A 22,136-nucleotide genomic window follows, 5' to 3' on the forward strand; every position below is an offset into this window, starting at 1 on the left:
TGTATTGTACAGTTATTTACACACCGCACCAGAAGGGGGCACATGAAGATTTAAGAGTGGACTGCAACCTAGGGAGAAAACGGAGACTGTCACTAGAAAGACGACTGCACTGAAAAAGCACAAGATAAACAATCTTGTGTGGCGATAGTAGCGTGACATTGTTATCCTGCTTTAGGGATAACAGTGATAGGGAGAAGATTGGGGTGGAAGCTTATGACTTCAACACCAGAGACCATGGTTTGTGTGCCGTTTCCAATCAACAGTCAGTGTTGTGGTTTTAACCATATTTCCTGAACCTCAACCACGTACTTTTAGTTCCCTAAACTTAGCAGAACAGGAAATGAAATTAATCCAACCCAGTATCACGCCAAGGTGTGTAACAGACTCGACGGTCCACTGTGGTCCACCGCAGTCCACCGCAGTCCAAGTTACATACGTACATTAAAATAAGTAAGTGTTGGCTTTTGGTTTCACATGGACATTGTATGACAGTACTGTGCTTGAAACCATCCATCCACCCCAACCACCTCCTTGCATGTGTTTGCTGCTCTTTATACTACGTTGGTCCTTTGCTCCCCTCACTATCACGCCCCCCCCTCGTACTGCACCTTCGCAAAGCAGGACCTTCACCTTCATATAAACATTAGACACATTTACAAATTGAATGGTTGCAAGATAACATTGCCTCATTAAAACACAATGTGCCTTGATGTTAGCAGTGAAATGCTGCTATGATACTTTGGATGAAGTGCACATGAATGCACAATCAGGGCTGGTGTGGGAAGAATTCGTACGTGTCCTTTAGTTTTGAGCAAACCTGCCAAAATGTGTCTCTGCAGAAAGTATACTGTGGCCTTTATGGTGGAGGTCAGAGGGTTACCAGGGGAGGTAGGTGTGGTTTTGGCTTATGGGTTGTAGTTGGGCTCTAGCTGGACTAAACTAAGGGGGGTGGGGGTGGGGGGGTGGGGTGTGACCGAGGTCTGGTTGCCAGGAGGTTTCAGAGAATAATAGCTGCTTTAGGGTTTGCATCTGAGGTATACATAATATAAAGAAATAGGAAAAGGTTCGCAGAAGACCCACATAGGTTTTGGTAGGAAGCTCAAGGATTTTACATATAGTATGTGTACTGAAGAGCAGGTGAAAAGGGCTGGGGCTTTGCTGTGGTGTGGGTATTCATTTTTCTAAAGGCAGGGTCTTCTGGAGAGAACGGGGATGGAAGGACGGAGGGATCACGGTAAAGGAGGACATGCTAGCTTAAACAGAATGGTTTTCTCAGGGTTACAGTAATCCACCATAGAGAATACCAGAGCTATAATGGAAGCTGCTTCACACCTTTTTTTTTTTTTTTTTTATCTCTCCAACCAGTAATGGATGGACAGCATTTACAGTACATGTAAACAGGACAAAAGTCTTTAACCAACAAACGGAAAGAACAGAAAACTTCAGAATCAGAAGAACATGGCAGAGATCTGAGGATACCTGGATCTCTGTGAAGATTGACATCGTTAGTTGTTTTCATTATTTTTTTTTCTGTTTGTTTTCCGTAAAGCCCCAGTCTTCTTCTGTCTGTCTGTCTGTCTGTCTGTCTTCATGTCTTTTGCAGTTTGTCTCAGTTGCCCTTGTCCCACTGACGTTATCCCAGTTAAACAGCTCAGCAGTGGATTACTAAGGGATGGTGGTGGAAAGGCATTTTTAAAAACAAAGTCCGTCCACTGGACATACCCACACACACACACTCATTTAGTCCCAGTCTTTGAACAAGCTTCGAGACATCCATCCGGAGAATGGTCGTGTACTGTATGAGGCCCGTCAGTCCTGTCCACTGTGCACACATGCACTTTGAACGACTGAGAGAGAAATAAATGCAGCAACATGAGAGGTATCACTGGATCCTTTTACACAGAAGCAAACTCTGTTTGACTGGAACACCAGAGAACTGAGTCCTCGCTCATTTGGGAAGCCGGACGTGGACGAGGAAGAAAAAAAGGAGGAGGAGAATTATGCTTTCTAAATGCTCTCTGCCTCAGATCAACAAGGCCTCCAGGAATGTCAAGTCACCAACCCAGGAGGAGCGCAGGTTGCTACCATTTTCACCATGACACACTGTGCTCTACAGGAGGTGGACAAAATAATGGAAACACGACATGAAAAAGGTGCTTCGACTTCAGAATAACTGAATCACAACTGTCGGTAAGCAATTTGTCCAATTTAAAAGAAAACCAAGCAAGTTTGTCAAAAAAACAACAAAAAAACAGGGTAAATTAAAATATTGATAACACATTGGTTTGTTGTGTTTTAACACCAAAAAATGAAAATGTTTCATTTGGTAAAAAAACAAAAAAAAAGAAAGACCTGTCATGAAAGGCCACCATGTCCACAGCCATGTTCAGCACCAGCTTGTGCCGCTTTCATTCAGCTACACTGAGCTACATTCAGCTGGCTGGCAAGTCAAGGCAGGAAGAATCATTGTATCAGCTTACCCTCACACACAGCGGAAGCATCTGATAGAGTTAGGTTTAAAAAAACCTTGGGGAGACAGTGGAACATTAGGGTAAAGGTCGATGTCAAGTACACCACTTGGGACTGATGAATTTGATAGACCCCCCCCCCCCGTTCCTGTGTTTGACACTCAAATAATAATGGTCGTAGTTTGAGTCCCCTTCTGAGTCAACATAAATGTGTAAACACTTTTAACATGTTAAGTTGCCTGATCTTGACCTGGTTAGCTGCAGTGAAGACGTGTAAAGGCGTCTTGCATGAGAAACGACATGGTTTTGGCCACACATTTAAACAGGTTTTCTTTCATTCATTGTGTGATGTCAGTCTCATGATGTTTCCTTTATTTCGTCCACCCCATGTACCTCAGAGGAGACTGCAGCCCCTCCCTCCCATGCCCCCTTTTCCCCTCCTCCTCCTCCTCTTCCTCACCCCCCATACAGCACTCGCCCACAGCACCTCGGTAACGCTAAGATTCAAGGGAGAAAGACAAAGATAGAGAGAGAAGACACAAGAAGGAAAAAAAGGAGAAAAATCAATATTTAAAAAAACATCTTTTTCATCTTCCCCTCCTCTCCCTGTCTTCCTCTCTCACACAGGATGGGCTGCCCCCTGTCTCCTTGTTCTTATCAAATTTGAAAAGCCTGGCTGAAAAAGATTTCGGACTGATCTTGTAAGCGTTACACACTCCAGTCTCTCCCACTGGCTTCCCACTGGCTGCAGGGCACTGGTGTTCCTTTTAAATGCTTCCCCTCATCTTTACTTGGTTTTTTCCCCCCTCACTCTCCTTCTCACCGTTTTTCTTTATTTGGCCATGACATTACAGTCTATCTGGGTCAGCAGAAGAAGAAGTCCAGCATATTATCAGAAACATTTTGCTATATCATTTACACATGTATTTTAATTTACAGAGTACTGTATGTTTTTTTTTTATTTAAGTATATATAAAACAACAACATCTACCTAAAAAGTTTAAGAGTTTTTGAAGTTACATTCAGTAGCTGAACTGAAAAGGAAACAAAACCAAAATGAATGTCAACAGAATGAAAACATCACACAAGTAGAAACCTCATCATACATCGACAGTGCATTGAATCCTGCATGAAAGTTGAAAATCAAAGGCAAACTTATGTCCAAGAGTTGCAGATCACAAATAGATATATCTATATTCATATATAAATGTTTTTCTTCTTACTGGTAATACAATAAATACAACATTAGTGAATGGCTACAATTGACTCTCCGATCATGCCTGACAGCATGTTATTAGTACAACGTTTAAATATAGAAGGATGTTGCTAAAGTAGAGATCCATATAAATAGAAAGGTTTAAAGAGACTCTTAGGAAAACTTTGTTTGTTAGTGAACCTTTTTTTCGACTTCATATGGAGCCCCCCCCCGCCCACCCCCCCCAGCATCCCTCCTCAGTGGTGGAAGGCGAGGACAGTGTTCAAAGATGGATTGGGAGAGTTTTCCCGTTCCGATGCTTTCAAAGCAGACAGCTCCCATGTTACTAATTTGTACCCTCCCTCTGACTGCTTGTGCCGCCCCCCCTCCCCACCCTACCCGACACAATGTACAAAAGCAGTTTACTACACAGCACAGCCACCTCAAACCACAACACTACAATGATATGTTCGGTAGTGATGTCAGGGGCCGCCAGGCCTCCAGCAGACATGACCTACTGCTCACTGCGGTCTTCAGCTGAGCTCAAATTAAACAATCACTCCTTATCTTCATCTGCACAGAACTGTAGGAAAAATTCATATGCTTATTTTTTTGGAATCTACAAAATGCAGACCACTGGACAAAACTAGCCAAGTAACAACTACACTACTGCAGTCCTTTAGTGGAAGACAGGCTCAAAAAGCTTTTTTACTATCTGAAGACTACTCCACGTTTCCATGACAATCACATAGTGAAATGTCTGCTGGGCCAGCTACCCCCCACCCCTCAACACGCGCGCACACACACACACACACACACACACACACACACACACACACACACACACACACACACACACACTCACACACACACACACACCCTCCCCAACACCCCTACCCCATCCAGCAGAGGGTGAGGGGGGCGGGGTGTGGTGGGACACAATCAGAAGACAGGGGGAAGCTGGCATCTCCTCACCTCACCTCACCTCCTTCTTCTAAATTGCAAAGACACATAACATCTGTCCCCAAGTTTATCTTTTTTATACTTACTATATTAACACATATAATATATAATATGTTTATACGTACATTAGTGTTTGTGGGTTTTTTTTTTGGAAATCATAAACTTAAAAAAGTTTACAAAAATAAAATGTTTTATGGTGACCTCTCTAATTGGTCTCTTCCATTCAGCAAGGCTTGTTTTTCAGGGGGTCAGAGCCAGCGGGCTCCCCTCTCCCTGGACTACAGCCTCAATGGTTCAGGCCCTGGCCTCAAAGCAGGCCCACAAACATCCTCCGTCAAATCCTTTCAGATCCCTGTCATTCTTGATCAAAGGGCTCCTTTACAATTCTACACGGTTTGTATTGGTTGATCTTTTTTTGTGTCCTTCTGTGTCCCCGTTGTTCTTCATTTTTTTTAGTAGTTGATGTCCATCTGTACTCATCCGTCTAGTCTTTTATTTACTAAAAAAAGAGAGAACAAGCAAGTCAGTGTAAGTAAGACATCGGGGAAGGTGAATTTGATTCTATATGTAAAGAAATATAGACAACACACTTTTCTTTCCTTTTCACAGTAAAAAAGTCAAAACAACACAAAAGCAGAGGAAGGGTTATTATATATGCTGTCTAATACAATGACATCAAAACAGCAGCACCATCATTGTCAATTTAGATTTAGTTTTCACTGAACACACTTAACAATAAGGATACATTTATTTTGGAGGAATCCGATTTTCTTGTGAAACAATAAAATAAGATTACATTGTACATAAAGTATCAAAAACAAGTACAATAACAATAACTGATCACAACAAAGTCATATTTTACCACCTTCAACAGTCAACAGCAGGGCTTGACCACAGACTGTATATCTAAAGATGGACGACGTGACAGCTTCCTGAAAGTGAAGCCAAAATGTCTCGATCGCCCCCTGGTGGCTGGCTGCAGTATATGTCATAAACCCCGCCCCCTCCATGTCAGCGGATGGGACATGGGCCTCTGCTTCTTATCACGCTGATGTTTGTTCAAGTGTTCCTTTTTTCTGATACATTTAGTATTAATTAGTTATTTGATGCTATAAAAAGGGGGGTGAAACATCATGATTGACAGCTGTGATTGACTATGGTGTGTTCGTGATTGGGTCGGGCGGGTGTATGGGCGGGACATTGATACAGAGGCTCCACCCCCCCCCCCCGATCACCACTGCGCAGACTCAAAATGACGTCACCAGCGCAAGATGGCAGCGTCCGTATCCGGGAGAGTTTGGCTTCATGTTTGTACAGTGGGAGGAAGAGGAGACGCGTCGGCCATCTTTATAGACAGCCTATGATTTAAACACAGGAGGTTAGGCTGATTTGTTTGTTGATTAGTTAAGAATGAGATCTTGATCAATCAGAGTGGTCCATCTCTTCTGTGATAATATAATGCAGTTCAATTATGTCTCTCTTTTACCGCAGATGAACAATTAACTGGATGTCTATAGGAGGCCCTTATACTTTACTTTATATTCTCTATGTCTCCCTCCTGCAACCCTGTCACCTACACATTACATTTCTGTACAACTAACTAATTTGCAAAAGCAAACACGTTTTGAAGGAAACCCAAATTGTGTTTTTAACGGGGAAATGATTTTAATGAATAAATCGCAAAACATTCATACTGAACGTACCCACTAAATGTTCACTGTCAATATATTTCATTGGTTTTCCTACAATATCCGCTTGATTAACATTGTTATGGGTAACTCAACGCACCTGGTTATGGTTCGGGAAAAATGGTTAAAGAGAAAAGTCAGCGTTGCCCCAGGATGTGTTGACTTTTTCAGTGGGTGCATCTCACTTCCCTTTATTGCATCCACTTTTCCTTCACTTGCACCACGTCTATGAATTTTTGTCCCTCCCACTGGGCGATGAGACGTCCTTGCCTCTGAACCGCTTGACGGACATTTGCACGTGACTGAAAAACCTGCATTCTGTGTTTACACATCAGTAAAACGACAGCGTTGTGAACGGCCTTCACCCCTCAGACACTGAATGCACACAAACCAGCAACGCGTTTCTTTCAGTGTATTAACTATCTGCAGCTGCTTTTATTGATATTCTGTTTGTAAATGAATTATTGAATAATCTGGGTTATCAATGTGTAGAACGAATGAATAGAAATGATTTAGTAGTCCAGATGTTTTAAGGAAAGTGGAAATCATATACATATATAATACTTCCCACCCGACACACAGACAGACTCTCCTCCTCTCGCTGACATCAATATCATCCATGATGCAGATATATAAAGATAAAGGGGAATAAGACATCATGAAGAGAAAAATCTTTCTAACGAATGATCGTTGTGGTTCTTGTGTTAATTAGACAAACAGTTAAGACAGAATTACTATTTCTGACCAGATGGTGGATCAGAAAACATATTTGGCAAAAAACTAGTTGGTAATGTCATTTTTAGGAGACAAAGTTGCATCCTGCTACCTGTTTAAAAAAGTTGAGACCTTTTCCACACTGCTTGACATATCACAAACATAATGCAAGGCCAAAATAACATGTGCAAGCATAACCAAAAACCTCAACTTATACCAACTGCCAGCAGAAAAATGAAGAAACTATTGGCTATGAGGTTTCTTTGGCTCATTCAGAAATGTTATTAGTCAGCGAAGAGAAGCTGTTAAACCCAATGAATCAGATATTTTTAGCTCCACTGCAGATGGATGCAGTTGAGGACTGTCACGCGGCTTTTATGCAAAGTGAAATGTTTTCAAAATGAAGACTTCGTGTGTTTTATGGCTGCACCAATACATCAAATGGAAATACTCTACATGTCGTGTGCATCATTTTATACACATTTCCCTACAGCTCATTCAGTTTAGTATATTTCCAAACTTTTTTTTTTTTTACCAATTCTGCACAACATGGGTTAGCATTGATCAGGCAGGTTGTGGAAGGCATTCAAAACACTAGTATCAGCAGAAAAGATCAACTGCAACTTCAAATTGAATCCAAAAGTAACAGTATCAGCCTTGAAAAATCCATTTCAGTCAAACCCTCACTACTAAGTATTAATGTTGACCATCTTAGAGGCTTAGCAGGATCAAGTGTGCACTGCAATGTTTTCTTTTCTGCACAAGACAAATCCAGATTTTTCCACAGTGAGGGAACGAGCAGCAGTGGGAAGATAGAAGAGGAGGAGAGAGTGAGGCTGGCTGTGTCCTGGGAGGTTCTCGTCTTGATAGGAACCTCTTTAATTCTGGGACATGAGTTGTTCAGGCAAAGGAAGGAGGTGTGTGTGTGTGTGTGTGTGTGTGAGTGAGTGTGTCAGGGGGAGGTTGGATTTTCACAGGCGAGAACAGAAGAGGCCGACTTTCATTTCAGTACTTTGTAGTTGCTCGGTCCTGCCCCCTCCGGAGAGGGAGAGAGACAGAACCTGTGCAGATGCACCGCTGAGTCAATCACAACCAATAACGGCGTCCTCTCGTCTCAACTTAACGGGCCTGCTCCCTCCCAGATGCATATTTTTATACCAGGGTCGCGGCTGAAATGGAGCCTCAGAGGGAAAAGGAAGCAGAGAACAACAGGGGCTGAGTGGAGAGGTAGGGTTGGGTATACCTCGTGCGATGCAGAGTAGAGCTTCCCCTTGCTTCTCTAAACCTGGCAGTATATGAGCTTAAGTGTGTGTGTGTGTGTGTGTGTGTGAGAGTGACATTTGAAACAACCTCATCTGCTCTAACCCCTCAAAGAAAGAATGGCGAAGAGAGAAACAAGCTTCAGAGGTGAGAGATGAGGCTGGCTCATCAGTCATATTTCAAAAGCTAGAGCCCGATCACCTTGAGTTACCTCACCGTGTGAGCGGGCACGAGGATCCTTGAAAAGAACTGACAAGCATGAACCCGACAGGCGTCTCTTTAAAGACAAAGTATATTGAGATTTGAGGGTAAACAGTTAAATATAGATATATATGTTTGCTTAATGGAAACGATGAAACGGAATAAATGGCCAACAGGGAGATTCCTGTATGCCCAGCACAAATATGCAGCCTAGTACATATTCATCAGATACTGGCATGTGAGTGTATCAGAGAAAATGAGAAAAGTCAAATATAGAGGAAAACTTAAACACAGTTTAACACAACGTTTGCAAAGATTACTAAACCAATAAACCACTTATCAAATAATTAGATACATAATTAGCTCATAAACCAAAAAAAAACAAACAAACCAATCACACACAGCACATGTTTAAACTAGAACTGCACAGCATTACTCTGGTTATTTTTTTCATATAAAACATTTATCTCAAAAGGTCCTTTGACATGTAAACCCATGACTTTGAAAACAGAAGGAGAGCACACATTATTTAAAAGCTGTCAAAAGGAAAATAAAGAGCCTGTGGTGAACAGACATGAAAAGCACTCTGGAGATGGCTGATCGCTTGTTCCTCTCACATCTGCACCTCAACCCCTGCCTCTGCTCGGAACATTGCTGTGATGAGTCCTACTATGGCTTTATGAAAAATATGTGGCCTTTAAATTGGCTCCCCCGTGGCTCCTTTGATAGTAGAAGCCTGCTCTGTTCATAAGTCTTTTGGCTCGGGCTCTGTCACCTACAGTCCCACAGGAAAGTTTGTGTGGCTTTCTATTGAAGGCAGTGGACAACATAACTTTGGAAATGAAGTAGCTAGTAAGAAGAGCTGTGTTCTGTCTTTAGAACAGTTTTAAAAACCCAGTCTGATCAGAAAGTTGCACAGCGAGATTCATTCACTTGTCCTTGTGAAATAGGTGGTGCATGGAGTTTGGTGATATGGTGACTACGTGTGGGGGCTAGCTGCACACAGCTAATGTGATAGCTTCCTCCATTTTACGGTTTTGGGTTTGCAAACTGCACAGATTTACTTTGCTTCTGCGAGTGAATTCCCTGATCATAAGGAAGCATTCATTCCTGTTTTAAATGGAGGTGTGACAGGACTGAAGCAGTTTGTCTACGTTCATTTACTATGAGATACCAGTGATGGGCCAAACATTGAATATGGTGGGGAAATTCACTTGGAAGTTCAGTCGATCATTTGTGAAAATACAGACAAAGAAAAAGGGATGCAGAAGTGGGTAGCCAGCTGTGGAGAAAAGTCTTTGAAAAAGAAGATCATGTGCTATGCTAGTCACGGCCACAGCGACAAGCGAGAAGTGGTGGTAATGGTGTTACCGGGAGAAACGGGGAACCAGAGTCAACCATTTTGTATTTGGACGGCGGCCCATGGTGCCATCTTCCAAATGACTGCATTAATAGGGGCAATCAAAACTGGGACTTTCATCACGTCAATCATCAAAGAACTAAGATTGTGTCAGAAACTACCTTAAAAATCATGGCTGAAAACTCCGGACAACCCCCAAAACAACTGTGTTGTGTATTAGTTACTTAGTTGTTAAGTGCATCTGCTCTGTGCAACTTGAAAACAGGAGCTAACGATGCTACATGATGATTCATGTCCACTTAAAAAGGATGGAGAGATGGGTAAAGTATGGAAGGAATTTGAGGTAATATTTAAAAATATTTTTTGAAGGATTTTTACTTATTTTTGGGGGGATAGAGGGAAAAGAGAGAACATGCTGCACTCACTCCACTATCTTTGTTTAACATTAATGACAACCTTGAATAGTGTTGGCTGCTTCATCCCTCAGCACAGACGTTGTGTTTTAGTAATGTCATAAAACCAAGAAACAGACTGACTCATTTAAACTTGTGCTCTCCATTTCCCCAACTGAAACAAGCTCAAATAAGCAGAAGGGTAGCAGATAAAAAACTAAATTGTCTTTCGAAAGCCGGGAGACAAAGAGGTTATTTAGGAAACATTGCTATAGACAGTAGTAGGCCTCTGGCTTAACAAAACACACCTTACACAGTAATGTGACCACAGACCAAATTTGATCTAAACAAAAACAGTTTGAACCTTTTCTGGTCATATAAAATGTTGCTGTTGTCTAACCCCTATCCACTGATATATATAACCATACAAAAGAAAGAACATATCATTTTTTTCTTGATATATATTTGCTTCTTCTGTCGTATATGAACATAATGTAAATATCTCTAAATAACAGACTAATACTATGCTATTACACTTCTTTCTAAGATTACATAAATACTGTCAAATGAGTCTCACAACCTTAAGACAAACACACATTTAAAAATAGTGAAGTGCATGGAAGAGCGAGGGATAAAAAAAGAAAACACAAATACCAGAGTTTTATTTACATTACTGGTTATGAAAAGCAGTTGATATCCCATCACCACTGAAAGTACATTCTACTCTATAGAATATATAAGCATGTTCTGTGTACAAGAGTGCATATCTTTACAAGCTTCTACTGTGAAATGAAGGATGAATCAGACTCATGTCATGTATAAGCTTTGCCACAACCACTTTGCCACCAATATATGAAGTATTCATGTTGCCACAGAGGTTGTACGCTAGATCTTAAAGGACAAGGTTGGCATTCTAATTGTCCATGGCTTTATTAACCTGCAAAATTGAGCTGTTGGGCCCCTATTAACCCCCCATTCCTCCCACATTAGTGTAAGAATACGCAACATACAAGCACAGGATTTGGGCACAGTGAGGACCTGTCAAGATCAGATAATAAAGCGCGACCTTAAGGCCCTTTATCGTGTAATTTATATTGCTCTAGTAATGCATATTTCGAATCACATTTTCATTTAAATTAGTCAATTTCAAATCAAAACACTTTCTGACTCTTGTACTCTAACCACTAGGCTAACCTTTCTGTGGCACTCCCATGTGTTCCTTTCTAAAAACGTAAATCTAGAAATCTTAAAAGTGACATGTAGCAAATGATGTGTCTCTGATGCGTTTTTAACACGCAACAAAGGAGCACAGAGGAATAAGATATATCAAGCATGTTAGTAGGAACCATTCACTGTTGGTTTTGGTCTTCTAATGGGATTTGTTGATAATAAGAAACACATCATTTCAATGCATTGACTCTGAATACCATACAAGGAAGAAAATACAATGTCGTATGGCAGTAACACTGAAACGAAGAGTGGGAAAGTTGTACAGAGTGTAGGGGCTTGTCTTAAAAGGCTACAGACATGTTAGATTAATGCTGTGTGATTAGACATGGAGTGGGAGATTTGTCTGATCCATTACTGTAACAATGGCCTTATCCTCGTCGGAAACAACAGGAGAACTAGAGAAAAGACAGTCTACAGACGGACACAACAGTGACAGCAACAGACCAACTAGTGTGAAGGTGTGTGTGTATGTGTGTGTGTATGTGTGTGTGTGTGTGTGTGTGTGTGAAAGAGAGAGTCTATTCAGTCTTGTATATCTTCAAATGAGATCAGTGCTTATTGACTGAACTATCTTATCTCTAATCTGTGGGGTAAATTGCCTCGGTTGCTGCTTCTCTTCACACTCCCGTCTCTTCCTGCGCTACTGACTCCCCTCTTTACGATCCCATCAGACGCAGATGATATTTACTGGTGGGAGAGTTTGTGTGTGAGTGTGTATGTGTGGCTGGGAGGGAGGGAGTGAGGTTGGTGGGGAACCGAATGCTTGGGTGTATTTAGGGAGTGTTGCCTTTGTTGCTTTCTAGCATGTGTCTCCTGAGCTGTGCAGCATGATGAAAACATGAAAATACAATGAAGCATGATGAAAGATGGAATTCAATGTCAAAAATAACGTTTGAACAACAACAAAAATGTCACACATCACACCGACCCACAGTGTTGTGTGTAAACAGCAAGCTAACCAATGATAATGTGATAAAGTGGCATGAGATGATGTAGATTTTCTGATATTAAAGGTTGCATATTACGCTCATTTCAGCTGTATATCTTTATTCTGGGACTCCACTAGAGCAGCTTTGCATGATTCACAGTTGAAAAAGTGCTTATGTATCTTGTCCCGGCCCTTTCTGCAGCTCCTCAGTCACCCCCTCTGTCTGAAACAAGCCGTTTTAGACAAACTGAACAACCTCCAAAAACCTGAAGAGTAGTCCTGAGCAGAGCGCTCCAATAACTTAGACAGACTGAGCGGGTGGATGTGCTTGGTGGGTGGTGCTGTGATTGGAGCAGATGACCTGCTGGGGGCGTGGCTGAGGGCGGTGACAGTATAGTTGTGACATCACAATCTTACGGAAGTCCCGATGGCTTGTTTAAAGGCACAGTGTCTGAATACGGGCTTGTGTGCATTTCTCCGTGGACTGAGCGTTTTGATCCTTTCACAGTATTTAGACAGCACCTAGACCTACAATATGAGACCTTTAAAGCTACACTGTGGAGGCCAGTAGTGGTGCTATATAACAATGTTTTGATGAGTGGGCTCCCATTTTATATAGCTTTAGAAGTTATTTCAAATCAACTGAAATGGAGCCCTGTTTTGAACAAACTTTATTAAGGTGGCAAGTTGTTAGCCACAGCAATGAGATTTCAGATTTCAGCTGCAAAGAAAATTGATTTCCTTTGTGGGATTATAATTTTGATTTTGCTCAACAATAATGTATGGGGAGCTTGTCAAATCACATGATTTCATCCCCCTATACCACACCTGTAATTTGTTCTCCTGATAAACAAACAAGCCTAGTGAAGATTGCACTTCTTCTTGCAGAACATTCTTAAATAAATATCTATTTGATTTTAGTTGGTCTAGAACTGAGTTTTTTTTTGCTGTGTGTCAAGCCCCTTGTTCGTTTCTTATTCTTCTCACTTCTCAACTTTTTCTGGCCCGTGGTCTCGTCCGTGCACTGGCTTCACAGCTCTCTCTTTTTTTATTGGTCTTGAATTAGAGCTCTGGGTGACAACTCATTCCACCAAAAACTAATCAAACTGAAGCAAGTGAGAGATCTTGTGTTAGCATTGAGGGATCCTATATTTCCTTCTTTTACTTGACATCCAATAAGATGAGTCTGAGGCCGCTTTTGTGGATAATGGGAAACATCACAAATTGTTGTCTGTCTCCAAGCTGTTCTCCTCAGAGTGAGAGATGCCTGGAGACAGGGAGGAATCCATATGAAGCTACGCTAGGGTTTCCTCCCTGGATCTACTACCTGTTTCAGCTAATCTAGACCAAAACACAAAAAACTCTCCTATGAAACTCCTGCAGTAGAAAATCTAAGAAAAGTGTTTACTCATGTATGAAATAAACTTAGACAGAGATTTATAAGCCTGATAACGTACATAAAAAGGTTGGATTGAGGTTGCTGGTACAGTATTTAGTTCCTTTTTTTTTTTGCATTTTTGCTTTTATTGGACAGTAAATAATGAAGAGATAGACAGGAAACTGCTGTTTTCAGGGAGGAGTCTATCACATTAAAGGTCAATATCAGGTTTTCATTTTTTCCATGTCTTGTTTGACTATAAAGCAGCTCTAGGTGCTGTATAAATACTGTGAAAGCATCAAAACTCTCAGTCTTTACGAGTTTTACGAGTTGAGTGGTTTTTTTTTAGTGAGCGCACCAGCTTTAGTTTTCAGAGGTATTCGATGACATTTATTTATTCGACAATTTACAGTAATGGTAAATTTGGTAAAAACTATTGTATCCGAATCAGAGTTGAATCTAACTTGTCTGTTTGGGGTGTTGCTTTGAATATCTGTGATCAATATGCTTCTTTATTGATCGTACTGGACAGTAGTAGAAGAAGCAATGTTTAATTAAAGTGGCGAATTGCTAAAACGACTTCCTGGTATGGTGTGTCGTGAACAGCCGAACGGCTCTGTGTGGCTCCAAAAGCACATTTGGTTAATGCCATGGATGATAGGCCTGGCTGTAGTCTTACATAGGCTGTATTCCACCTGACCGACACACTCAGAACAAGTAACCACGAGTTACACCACAGGAACAGAAGCAGCGACTGCGTTCAATGAGATCTGAGCTCACTAACTATTGACCTATATGCTTTCAAAACTTCACATGTCCAAACGTTTGTGCACAGGCAGAATAAATTAGGAGTTTCTGCTCTTCCACTTTCATTGACAAAAATATTCATGGTGGGAAACAGGCTAATATATTATAATAAAGTTAAACTGCACAGCAGATGCTTTGAACAAACTATCAGCCTACCTTGCTGCAGTCACACTGTCTGTTATTGCCTACTTCGAGAGTGGCCCTTGGCGGGCCTTGCTCAAGATTCGTGGTGATGAAGGATTGCATCAGGGCATATAGCCTATGTCCAAAATAAATATGTTCGCATGTATGAGAGAGAAGTCAGTCTCTTCCGGGTTATTGTACTGCTAAAGATTTTGGAATGACAAGATTTCCTAATGCTGAAATCAGGCACAGATAGATAGTTGTGTGTTCAGTGATTGTTACCAAAACGTTTCAGTGATACCTCATTTATCACTAGAATTCATTGATCAATAATGAGAAATACCTCTTCTTTTTTATTTTATTGCATATAAGAATTACATTAACAGTATTTCATTTCTTATATTAAAGGGCATATAATGTATTGGTATATATTTACTGTTATTTAAAGACATATATCTTTTCAAGAAGTTTATATAACTTGATTAGAAATACAACTTCCTTGAATTTCTTTTTGCAAAGAAATATATTTGAATCAAATTTAAAAGTCATAAATGTCCCAGCACCTCTTTCTTCCCTTGTATTGAACACGCCATTTTTGGTGGATGTAACAGTCACATATCCTTATTTTTTTTTTATCATTTAGGTTGTTTACATTTTGGATTAGTCAAACGTCATATGAAAAAACAAACACTTCAATATAAACAATACAACCATGTTAAATAAAGACACATAACATAACAAAGCACATCGCCATTTAATACTAAATACTGTCTGCCATATATCCTCCACTGTGATTGATAATATGACGTTAAATAAAATAATGGTCTTCCTCCATTCACCCATGTTGTCACTGGTATCATCACTGATATGTAGTTAAACTTAGGAGCAATTACCATTTTAATGCTATTCATTTTTCCCAAAAGGACAAGACTGATTGATTTCCATTTATCTAGGTTAGTCTTTATTTTCTGAAGCAGTGGAGATATATTAAGTTGTATTATTTTGCTCATGTCAGCACTCAGTCTTGTCCCAATAGACTTCATCCCTGATGGTATCCATTTGGAATTAGAATGCACTAACTGCTGCTGGATGACATGCCCTGGACACCGACATAACCCCAGCCAGATAACTGTGAGAACTTTTCAGTTGTGTCCAGAAGAATAGGAGCTGACAAAGTTGGGTTTGAGGACAACCAAAGAATGTCATCCGTATACAAAAATAATGTATGTTCTCTCTCTCCCCTGCCTTTTCTGTCTCTCTCAACTGTCCTTTCAAATAAACCCAAAAACGCCAAAAAGAGAAGATGCTACAGCTGTTAGCTGGCGGGCTGCTAGCCATATTAGCATAGCTAATGCCTTGCTAATGCAGACCTTGATTGGGAGCTCGACGTTGCCATCTCTGTGGTTTAATCACATGATTTTAAAAGTGTGCTAAGTTGCTTGTACAATGCTTATTTACCCTTTCACTCAGTGTTTGTTCTTAATGTAGTGGAGATATCTATCAAATTAGGACAAAATTGGGCGATGTTTTGGGAGATTAATTTTAGTCAACCATCTTGTTTAGTGGTCCCATATGACTCCAGTCGTATGTCTTTCTTACGCTAAAGCTTCTGCGTTGGTTCTACTATTTTTTATTCACTCATTTTTCACTGTCATGCCATGTGTAACTTTTAGATTATGGCTTATTGTTTGGATGAACTTGAGTAATGAGTGTTAGAACATCTGTCAGGCAATTTAGGGCAAAACTTGAAAGGTACTACAGTTGTGCCCCTCTGCTCAATTTGTTTGACAGCGAAAGTGATGTCAATGCAATAAGAAACTGAACTGAAAAAGAGTCATTTCAGAATTGGCCACATTTGTGACTTATCTTGTGTTGGATTCTAGTCCAATTGTCATTTGTGTTGGCACTGACATTATTTTTGATTGATTATTGTTACTCTCAAAATGTGTTAAAATGCATCTATTTATAGTCTAAATTTTCTAAGGGGCTAGGACTTATGACCTCAGTATTTCTAAAATCCTGGCTATGGCCCTGCTAGCATTCAGTCTGGAGCTACAGAGTGTGCAGAAACGAGGGTCAAGAAACAGGGCTTGTGTCACAATAGGTTTTGTAATTAGGTTGACAGGTATGTATATTATCCCACGTGACTATGTTCGTAAAACGTTGTAGCCGTTGTCTGACATTTGGTGCTAGCCATTTATCAGCTAAAGAGACAGATATTTTTGGTTTCTGATTCCGGACCTGTGAATCACTGCCCACATCTCCGCAAATCAAATGGATCTGGTGTTGAGCTAACAGAGTGCTGCAGGAATGAGTCCTAAAACCCGGAAATTAGTCAGCATTTTTACACTTCCGGTTCCCTTGTCTGGAAGTCAGTGGGTTTTTGGTTAGATGCCTGAAATAAGGTCTGTGGTTAACAAAAACTGAAGAGATTTCAACGTTTTGTTCTATGACATAAAATACTTCAGTAGATACCCCCACTCGGGAATTTTGAGGCTTTTACGTGTCTTAAAAAAGGCGGTTGCTAACAAGTGGCTAAATGAGACTGCAGAGGTTGTTGCGGACATTAACGTCTTCATGCCGACCACGGAAAGTCATCGACTCACTAGTCCACCTTTACAGCCTCATTGTGTTTATACTCTATATCTATCTGTCTATATATCTATATATGTCTATATTATCTTCAAAGTGCAGCTTAGTGGTGTTGACGTTGAAGTAATGTGACCGTGGTGTAGTTCCTTTATAGCCTAACGTTAGCTTTTTACTTCTGGTGATTCACGCTTCAAAAATCATAAAAGTGAAGATTATCTTGCTGAATAAAACGCGCAAGTATCATAAACTTTTGTTTGCCACAGAGTGTATTTTCTGCAATAATCCAAAATCCCATGGAACAATCCCACTGGCTTTTAGTGGAGGGAACCAGGATGACGCTAACTTCTGGGTTGGCCTACAAAAATATCATCATCCCTGCAGCACTCTGTTGACAGCTGTTTCCTGGCATAACAACTGACCAATCAGAGCTTTGTATATGAGACTGAGAATGGGGACATCAACTTCCTACTTACCTAGCTGGCTACATCCATGAAAAAACAGCAACAGAAAATTGTGGATGAGAAGGACACGTGTACAGGTTTGTAAGTCAACTTACAGAACTGACAATAAGACATATGATAATCGTGAAAAAAACTTAACTGCTCAAAGTAACTGCTATCACAGCTAAAAAAAAAAACAATGTCTACGGGATGGATACGTCATTCACTAGTGATTGGTTAGGGCTTTCATGAGCATGATGTCTGTATAGGATGAAAGGAAATGCAGTTCAGTCTGATCACCAGGCTAGTGGAGACCAAAACGTAACTAAAAGGGGAGTGAATATTGGAAACACGACTCCAAAAGAGTGATCATTTGCTGCTCTGTGTCTGCTGGATGTGAAAGAGGACAATTGCTATGGCCTGTGATATGTGTTGGCTGTATCCTTCAGCATGTTTTGATGTTTTTCTGCCCCCTAGTGGCCAAAATGTGATGTCTTCAACATGAACATGGTATTAAAATGTGTTTGTAATTATTACAAATAAATTCAACAAGATCACACTCTCCCATCTGTTCACTAAGATAAGAAGTCAAAAATATTTCTCAGTATTCCTCCGTATGCATAAATAGCTAATGTGGGATTGTTTCTTAGTACGTGCAGGGCTGAGGAGACGTGGAACAGTAAGAAGCGGTGTGGTAGTTTTCTCCTTTAAAGCCATTCAGCAGTAATGGGATACCTCCTGCCTCTGGCACTATGCCAACGATCAATGGACTCTAACACACTGCTGCCCATTTTGCAATGGCTGCCATAGCTCTTGCTCCACTGCCTGCTATACATCACTTCCTCCTGCATTCAGATTCAGTAATACATCACGCTCTTCCTTTCACCTTCTGGGTTTCATAATACATCACTTCCTGGTAGCCATTTTGTTGCAGTTTCACCTCCTTTGGGCTGAACAGCTCTAAGTCCCGTTAAGTCAGTCTGAAACTCAGATCCATTGGCTCGCTTAGAATGGAGCCAGTTCTCCAAGGGGGTGGAATGACTGTATCACTTGCTTAATAAATCCAATCTGAAATGTGTTACTCAAACTTGAATTGCTTGTCATTAGTGTTGTTAATGCATAAGGGAAATGACTAATTGAAACAATAAAGGTAGGGAAATTAGATGGAATTAATACTAACACAAAAGGCCACCCCAAAGGAACTGAGTTGCGGACAAATAACTTTGACAGAAGAGTGAGAAGGAGGGGGACTGAAAGTTTTCCTATTTCAAATCTTTCCCCACTTTGTCAACAGTGACTATTTTTTCCACTACAGACATGTAAATGCAAATACATTCAAGTCAACACAGAGTAACAAAATGTTCTTCTCCAAAATAAGTACATTACATCAATAAATGACAATGTGTACACTCTGTAAATGGGGAAGCAACTTGAGAATGATTCTTGCGTTTCAGGGTCACATTTGACGCCTGGAAGCATTTTGTTTTTAGTTTTCCATGAAGAGGGTGAAGATGGTTATTAAGGGATTTCATTTGTCGCTGTTTCTTTTTGTCTGTTATGCAGGGGAAGGAAAGGGGGCGTGTCTCCCTCTTTTCTAGTAGGGAGTGAAGCGACTGCACCCTCCTCTGTAAAGGCTAGCCTGCAACATCAAAGATGAAAAAAGCTCCAATCAGTATTCAATGTAGAACCTTTGTTTGTAATATTAATATTAAAATGAACTTCTCTCTTTCCTCCAAAGAAACATTCCTCCCTTTTTTCACGTGTCTCTTGTTTAATTGAGAGTGATTCTGTGCGCAGAGTAGTTTGGAAGTTTGTGACGTAAAAGAATGTGATTTGGTGCGTGGGACTGCTGTATGTACATGAGCATGGACTTAGAAGTTAGATAGAAAACATGGCATTTCTGCCATGTTTCCGTGCGGGTTCAGTTGCTTTTAACTACTGTCATAATCTTTGGATGACAGTTTAACTATCCCAAAATGTTTCCTAATTCTGTGTATCTGACTAGAGACTGAGGGAAAACTGGATCTGTATCTCTCTCTGAGGTACTGAGGCTCTGTTCAGACTAACCCTATCGTCAAGACAAGAAGGTCAACATTAGACAATTCTTCAAACCTCGGATTACATTCTGTTACAACAGTTTTTCACACCCAATGTTAACTTTTTTTCCACAATATCGATGATAATAAAAATCAATGCAGCAGAGATAGTGTTTTTTTTTTTTTATTCTACGCATTCTTCCCTCTTGTCAAAACCTGGCACCTACATTACCCACAATGCAACTTGACCGCCGACAGTTTGCCAGAGCTCCCTCTCGAGCCACAAAAGACTTTATACAACTTTTTTTAATATATGCAGTAGCACTCCATAGTAGTAGCAGTTGTAGTACTCACTATACTATCCAACATTTGTAAACAGACTGATGTGTAAAGTCTTTGGAATTCCAAATTTGACATCTGACATCATGGGAATGGCAAATAAACTATGGTTGAGGTATTGTTCTGCCTAGGTAACTAAAAGACTTGGTCAAGGTTAGGGAAAGATCATAGTTATGGTTAATAAAAAACACAAACGCTATAGTTGCAGGTCTACGATGGGACATGATCTCTCTTCTGCATGAAAGTTTGACATGGTACATCCAATCCACCACCTGAACTCCACAGCCTTATTTTCTGCCTTGCTACATAAAGGACAAACTGCCTCCTGCACTGACAATGAATGTTGGCATTGGATGTAAATCAGGTGCGGAATCGTGTGTAGGATACTTGGCGGGTTCAGACAGACATTAGCACTGAGTGAAAATATACAGCCACCTCATTCATTTCCACAAGGCCCCTAGAGGGTGGCGATGCAGAGGGCTTCAGCAAAAAAAACCCCTCAACAACTCAGAGACTTGGTGACCACAAACCCTGTCTGACAAGTTTCCGCAAGAGTAGGCCTACCTAGTCCAGAACATCTTATCCTGTATACAGCCACACCGAGGAGTTTGGCCTAAACTCACAGGACCTGAGAGAAGCGCCAATCTAGAATCATCTAATCTTTTCAAGAATTTGAACCACACAAAACTCATCTAGAGACATTGTGGGTACTCACTTATCCAACCCTTAATTCTAGTTTTGTTTGGGGCTACAGTTTAGAATGTAAAGTATGATCAAGTTTGAGATTCAATGATTGGTGTTGTATTTTTTTTAAAATTGAGAATCAAGAATTAAAATTAGTAGTGGTGGTGGTGGGGGAGGGGGGGGGTGGGGTGGGGTGGGGAAAAAGGGAGCAGTAATTTGAAGAAAAAAGAGAAGAAAACGTAGAGTAATAAGGAGGAAAACACAGGCCACTGTTTTAATTAAGTAAATGAAGAGGAAATAATGGTTGTAATTAATGAAGGCTTTTAGCTAGCAGCTGCACGAGGGGAGGAAGGGGGTGGGGGGTGTTTGGGGGAAATATGGGGGACGTGGTAGGGCTTTCGATTTCCATCACCACGAGCACGTCAGCAATCAGCATCAACCCTCATTTTTCTGGAGTCCAAGTTTGGTTTGCGACCAAGAACTTATATTCTCCCTCTCCTTCTCCTACTTTACTTTCTTTTGTGGTCTAGCTTTCTCTCTTTCTACTTTAATCTCCCAATGGCACGTCAAAGCATGTACTAGATGGTCGTTAATCTTTGGAGGAAGTCCCTACAAAAGAAAACAAATTGTCCTTTCTCTTTCTCCCACATCTTCTGGGGTGCTCTGTTTCTTTCTTTCTTTGGAAAGATTTTTTTCATCTTTGATGTTAGCTGCAAAGCTAGCTAAAAACAAACATTAACCACTCGACTATCTCCCCTTGCAGAAATGTGAAGAGACTGTCTCCTGTGGGAAGGAATTCTCAGTCTCGATTGGATTTCAAGCAAGTAGCTTCAGGCCAATGAAATTGAATGGGGAGTTTGAGAATAAGGCAATGTCCCTTTTTCATTTACTGAAAGTGGCAAAGATTCACATTAAACATTAAAATCTCTCAGAGGGAAACACCATTCATAGAGTAAAAATAGGCTCTTTTGTTGAAGATCTTTACAGGCTATTAATAAGGCATGTCCGCATAACTTTTGTTATTTATTTACTGTCAATAGTTCAGTTAGTTTAGCAGTTCACATGAATAGTTCAGTTAACCTTTTCTGCTATACAGTGTGTTATCAAAGACAACAGTATGAGGATACCTCACACGGTCTGGCACAATGTTCAGACAGTCAGCAGCTAAGAAACAGGAAACAGACTCACCATAGTGCCCACGCTGTATGTGGCTGCAGGACCAATCGTATGATGATAGGGATCTGCTGTTGCATAGACTCTGCCATAACTATAGATGAGAAAACAGGCACAAACAGTATTTACTATGACAATACAGTAGAAAAGATTCACAGTAACTTC

At 40.6% G+C, this 22,136-nt stretch overlaps 1 protein-coding gene across 2 annotated transcripts in view; it reads right to left on the reverse strand.

The window, feature by feature from the left end:
* Positions 1-19,333: 19,333 nt before the first annotated feature.
* The window catches only part of rbfox3a (RNA binding fox-1 homolog 3a), a 168,129-nt gene continuing 165,326 nt past the window's right edge, over positions 19,334-22,136 (reverse strand). For both annotated transcript variants that reach the window (XM_070927700.1, XM_070927699.1), the window contains 2 exons: positions 21,987-22,065; positions 19,334-19,378 (listed from right to left, as the gene is read on the reverse strand). In XM_070927700.1, coding sequence (XP_070783801.1) covers positions 19,334-19,378; positions 21,987-22,065 — 124 coding nt within the window. The remainder of the gene's footprint in view (positions 19,379-21,986; positions 22,066-22,136) is intronic.

The sequence above is a fragment of the Enoplosus armatus genome, chromosome 20, assembly GCF_043641665.1.
Source record: "Enoplosus armatus isolate fEnoArm2 chromosome 20, fEnoArm2.hap1, whole genome shotgun sequence".
NCBI lineage: Eukaryota > Metazoa > Chordata > Actinopteri > Centrarchiformes > Enoplosidae > Enoplosus > Enoplosus armatus.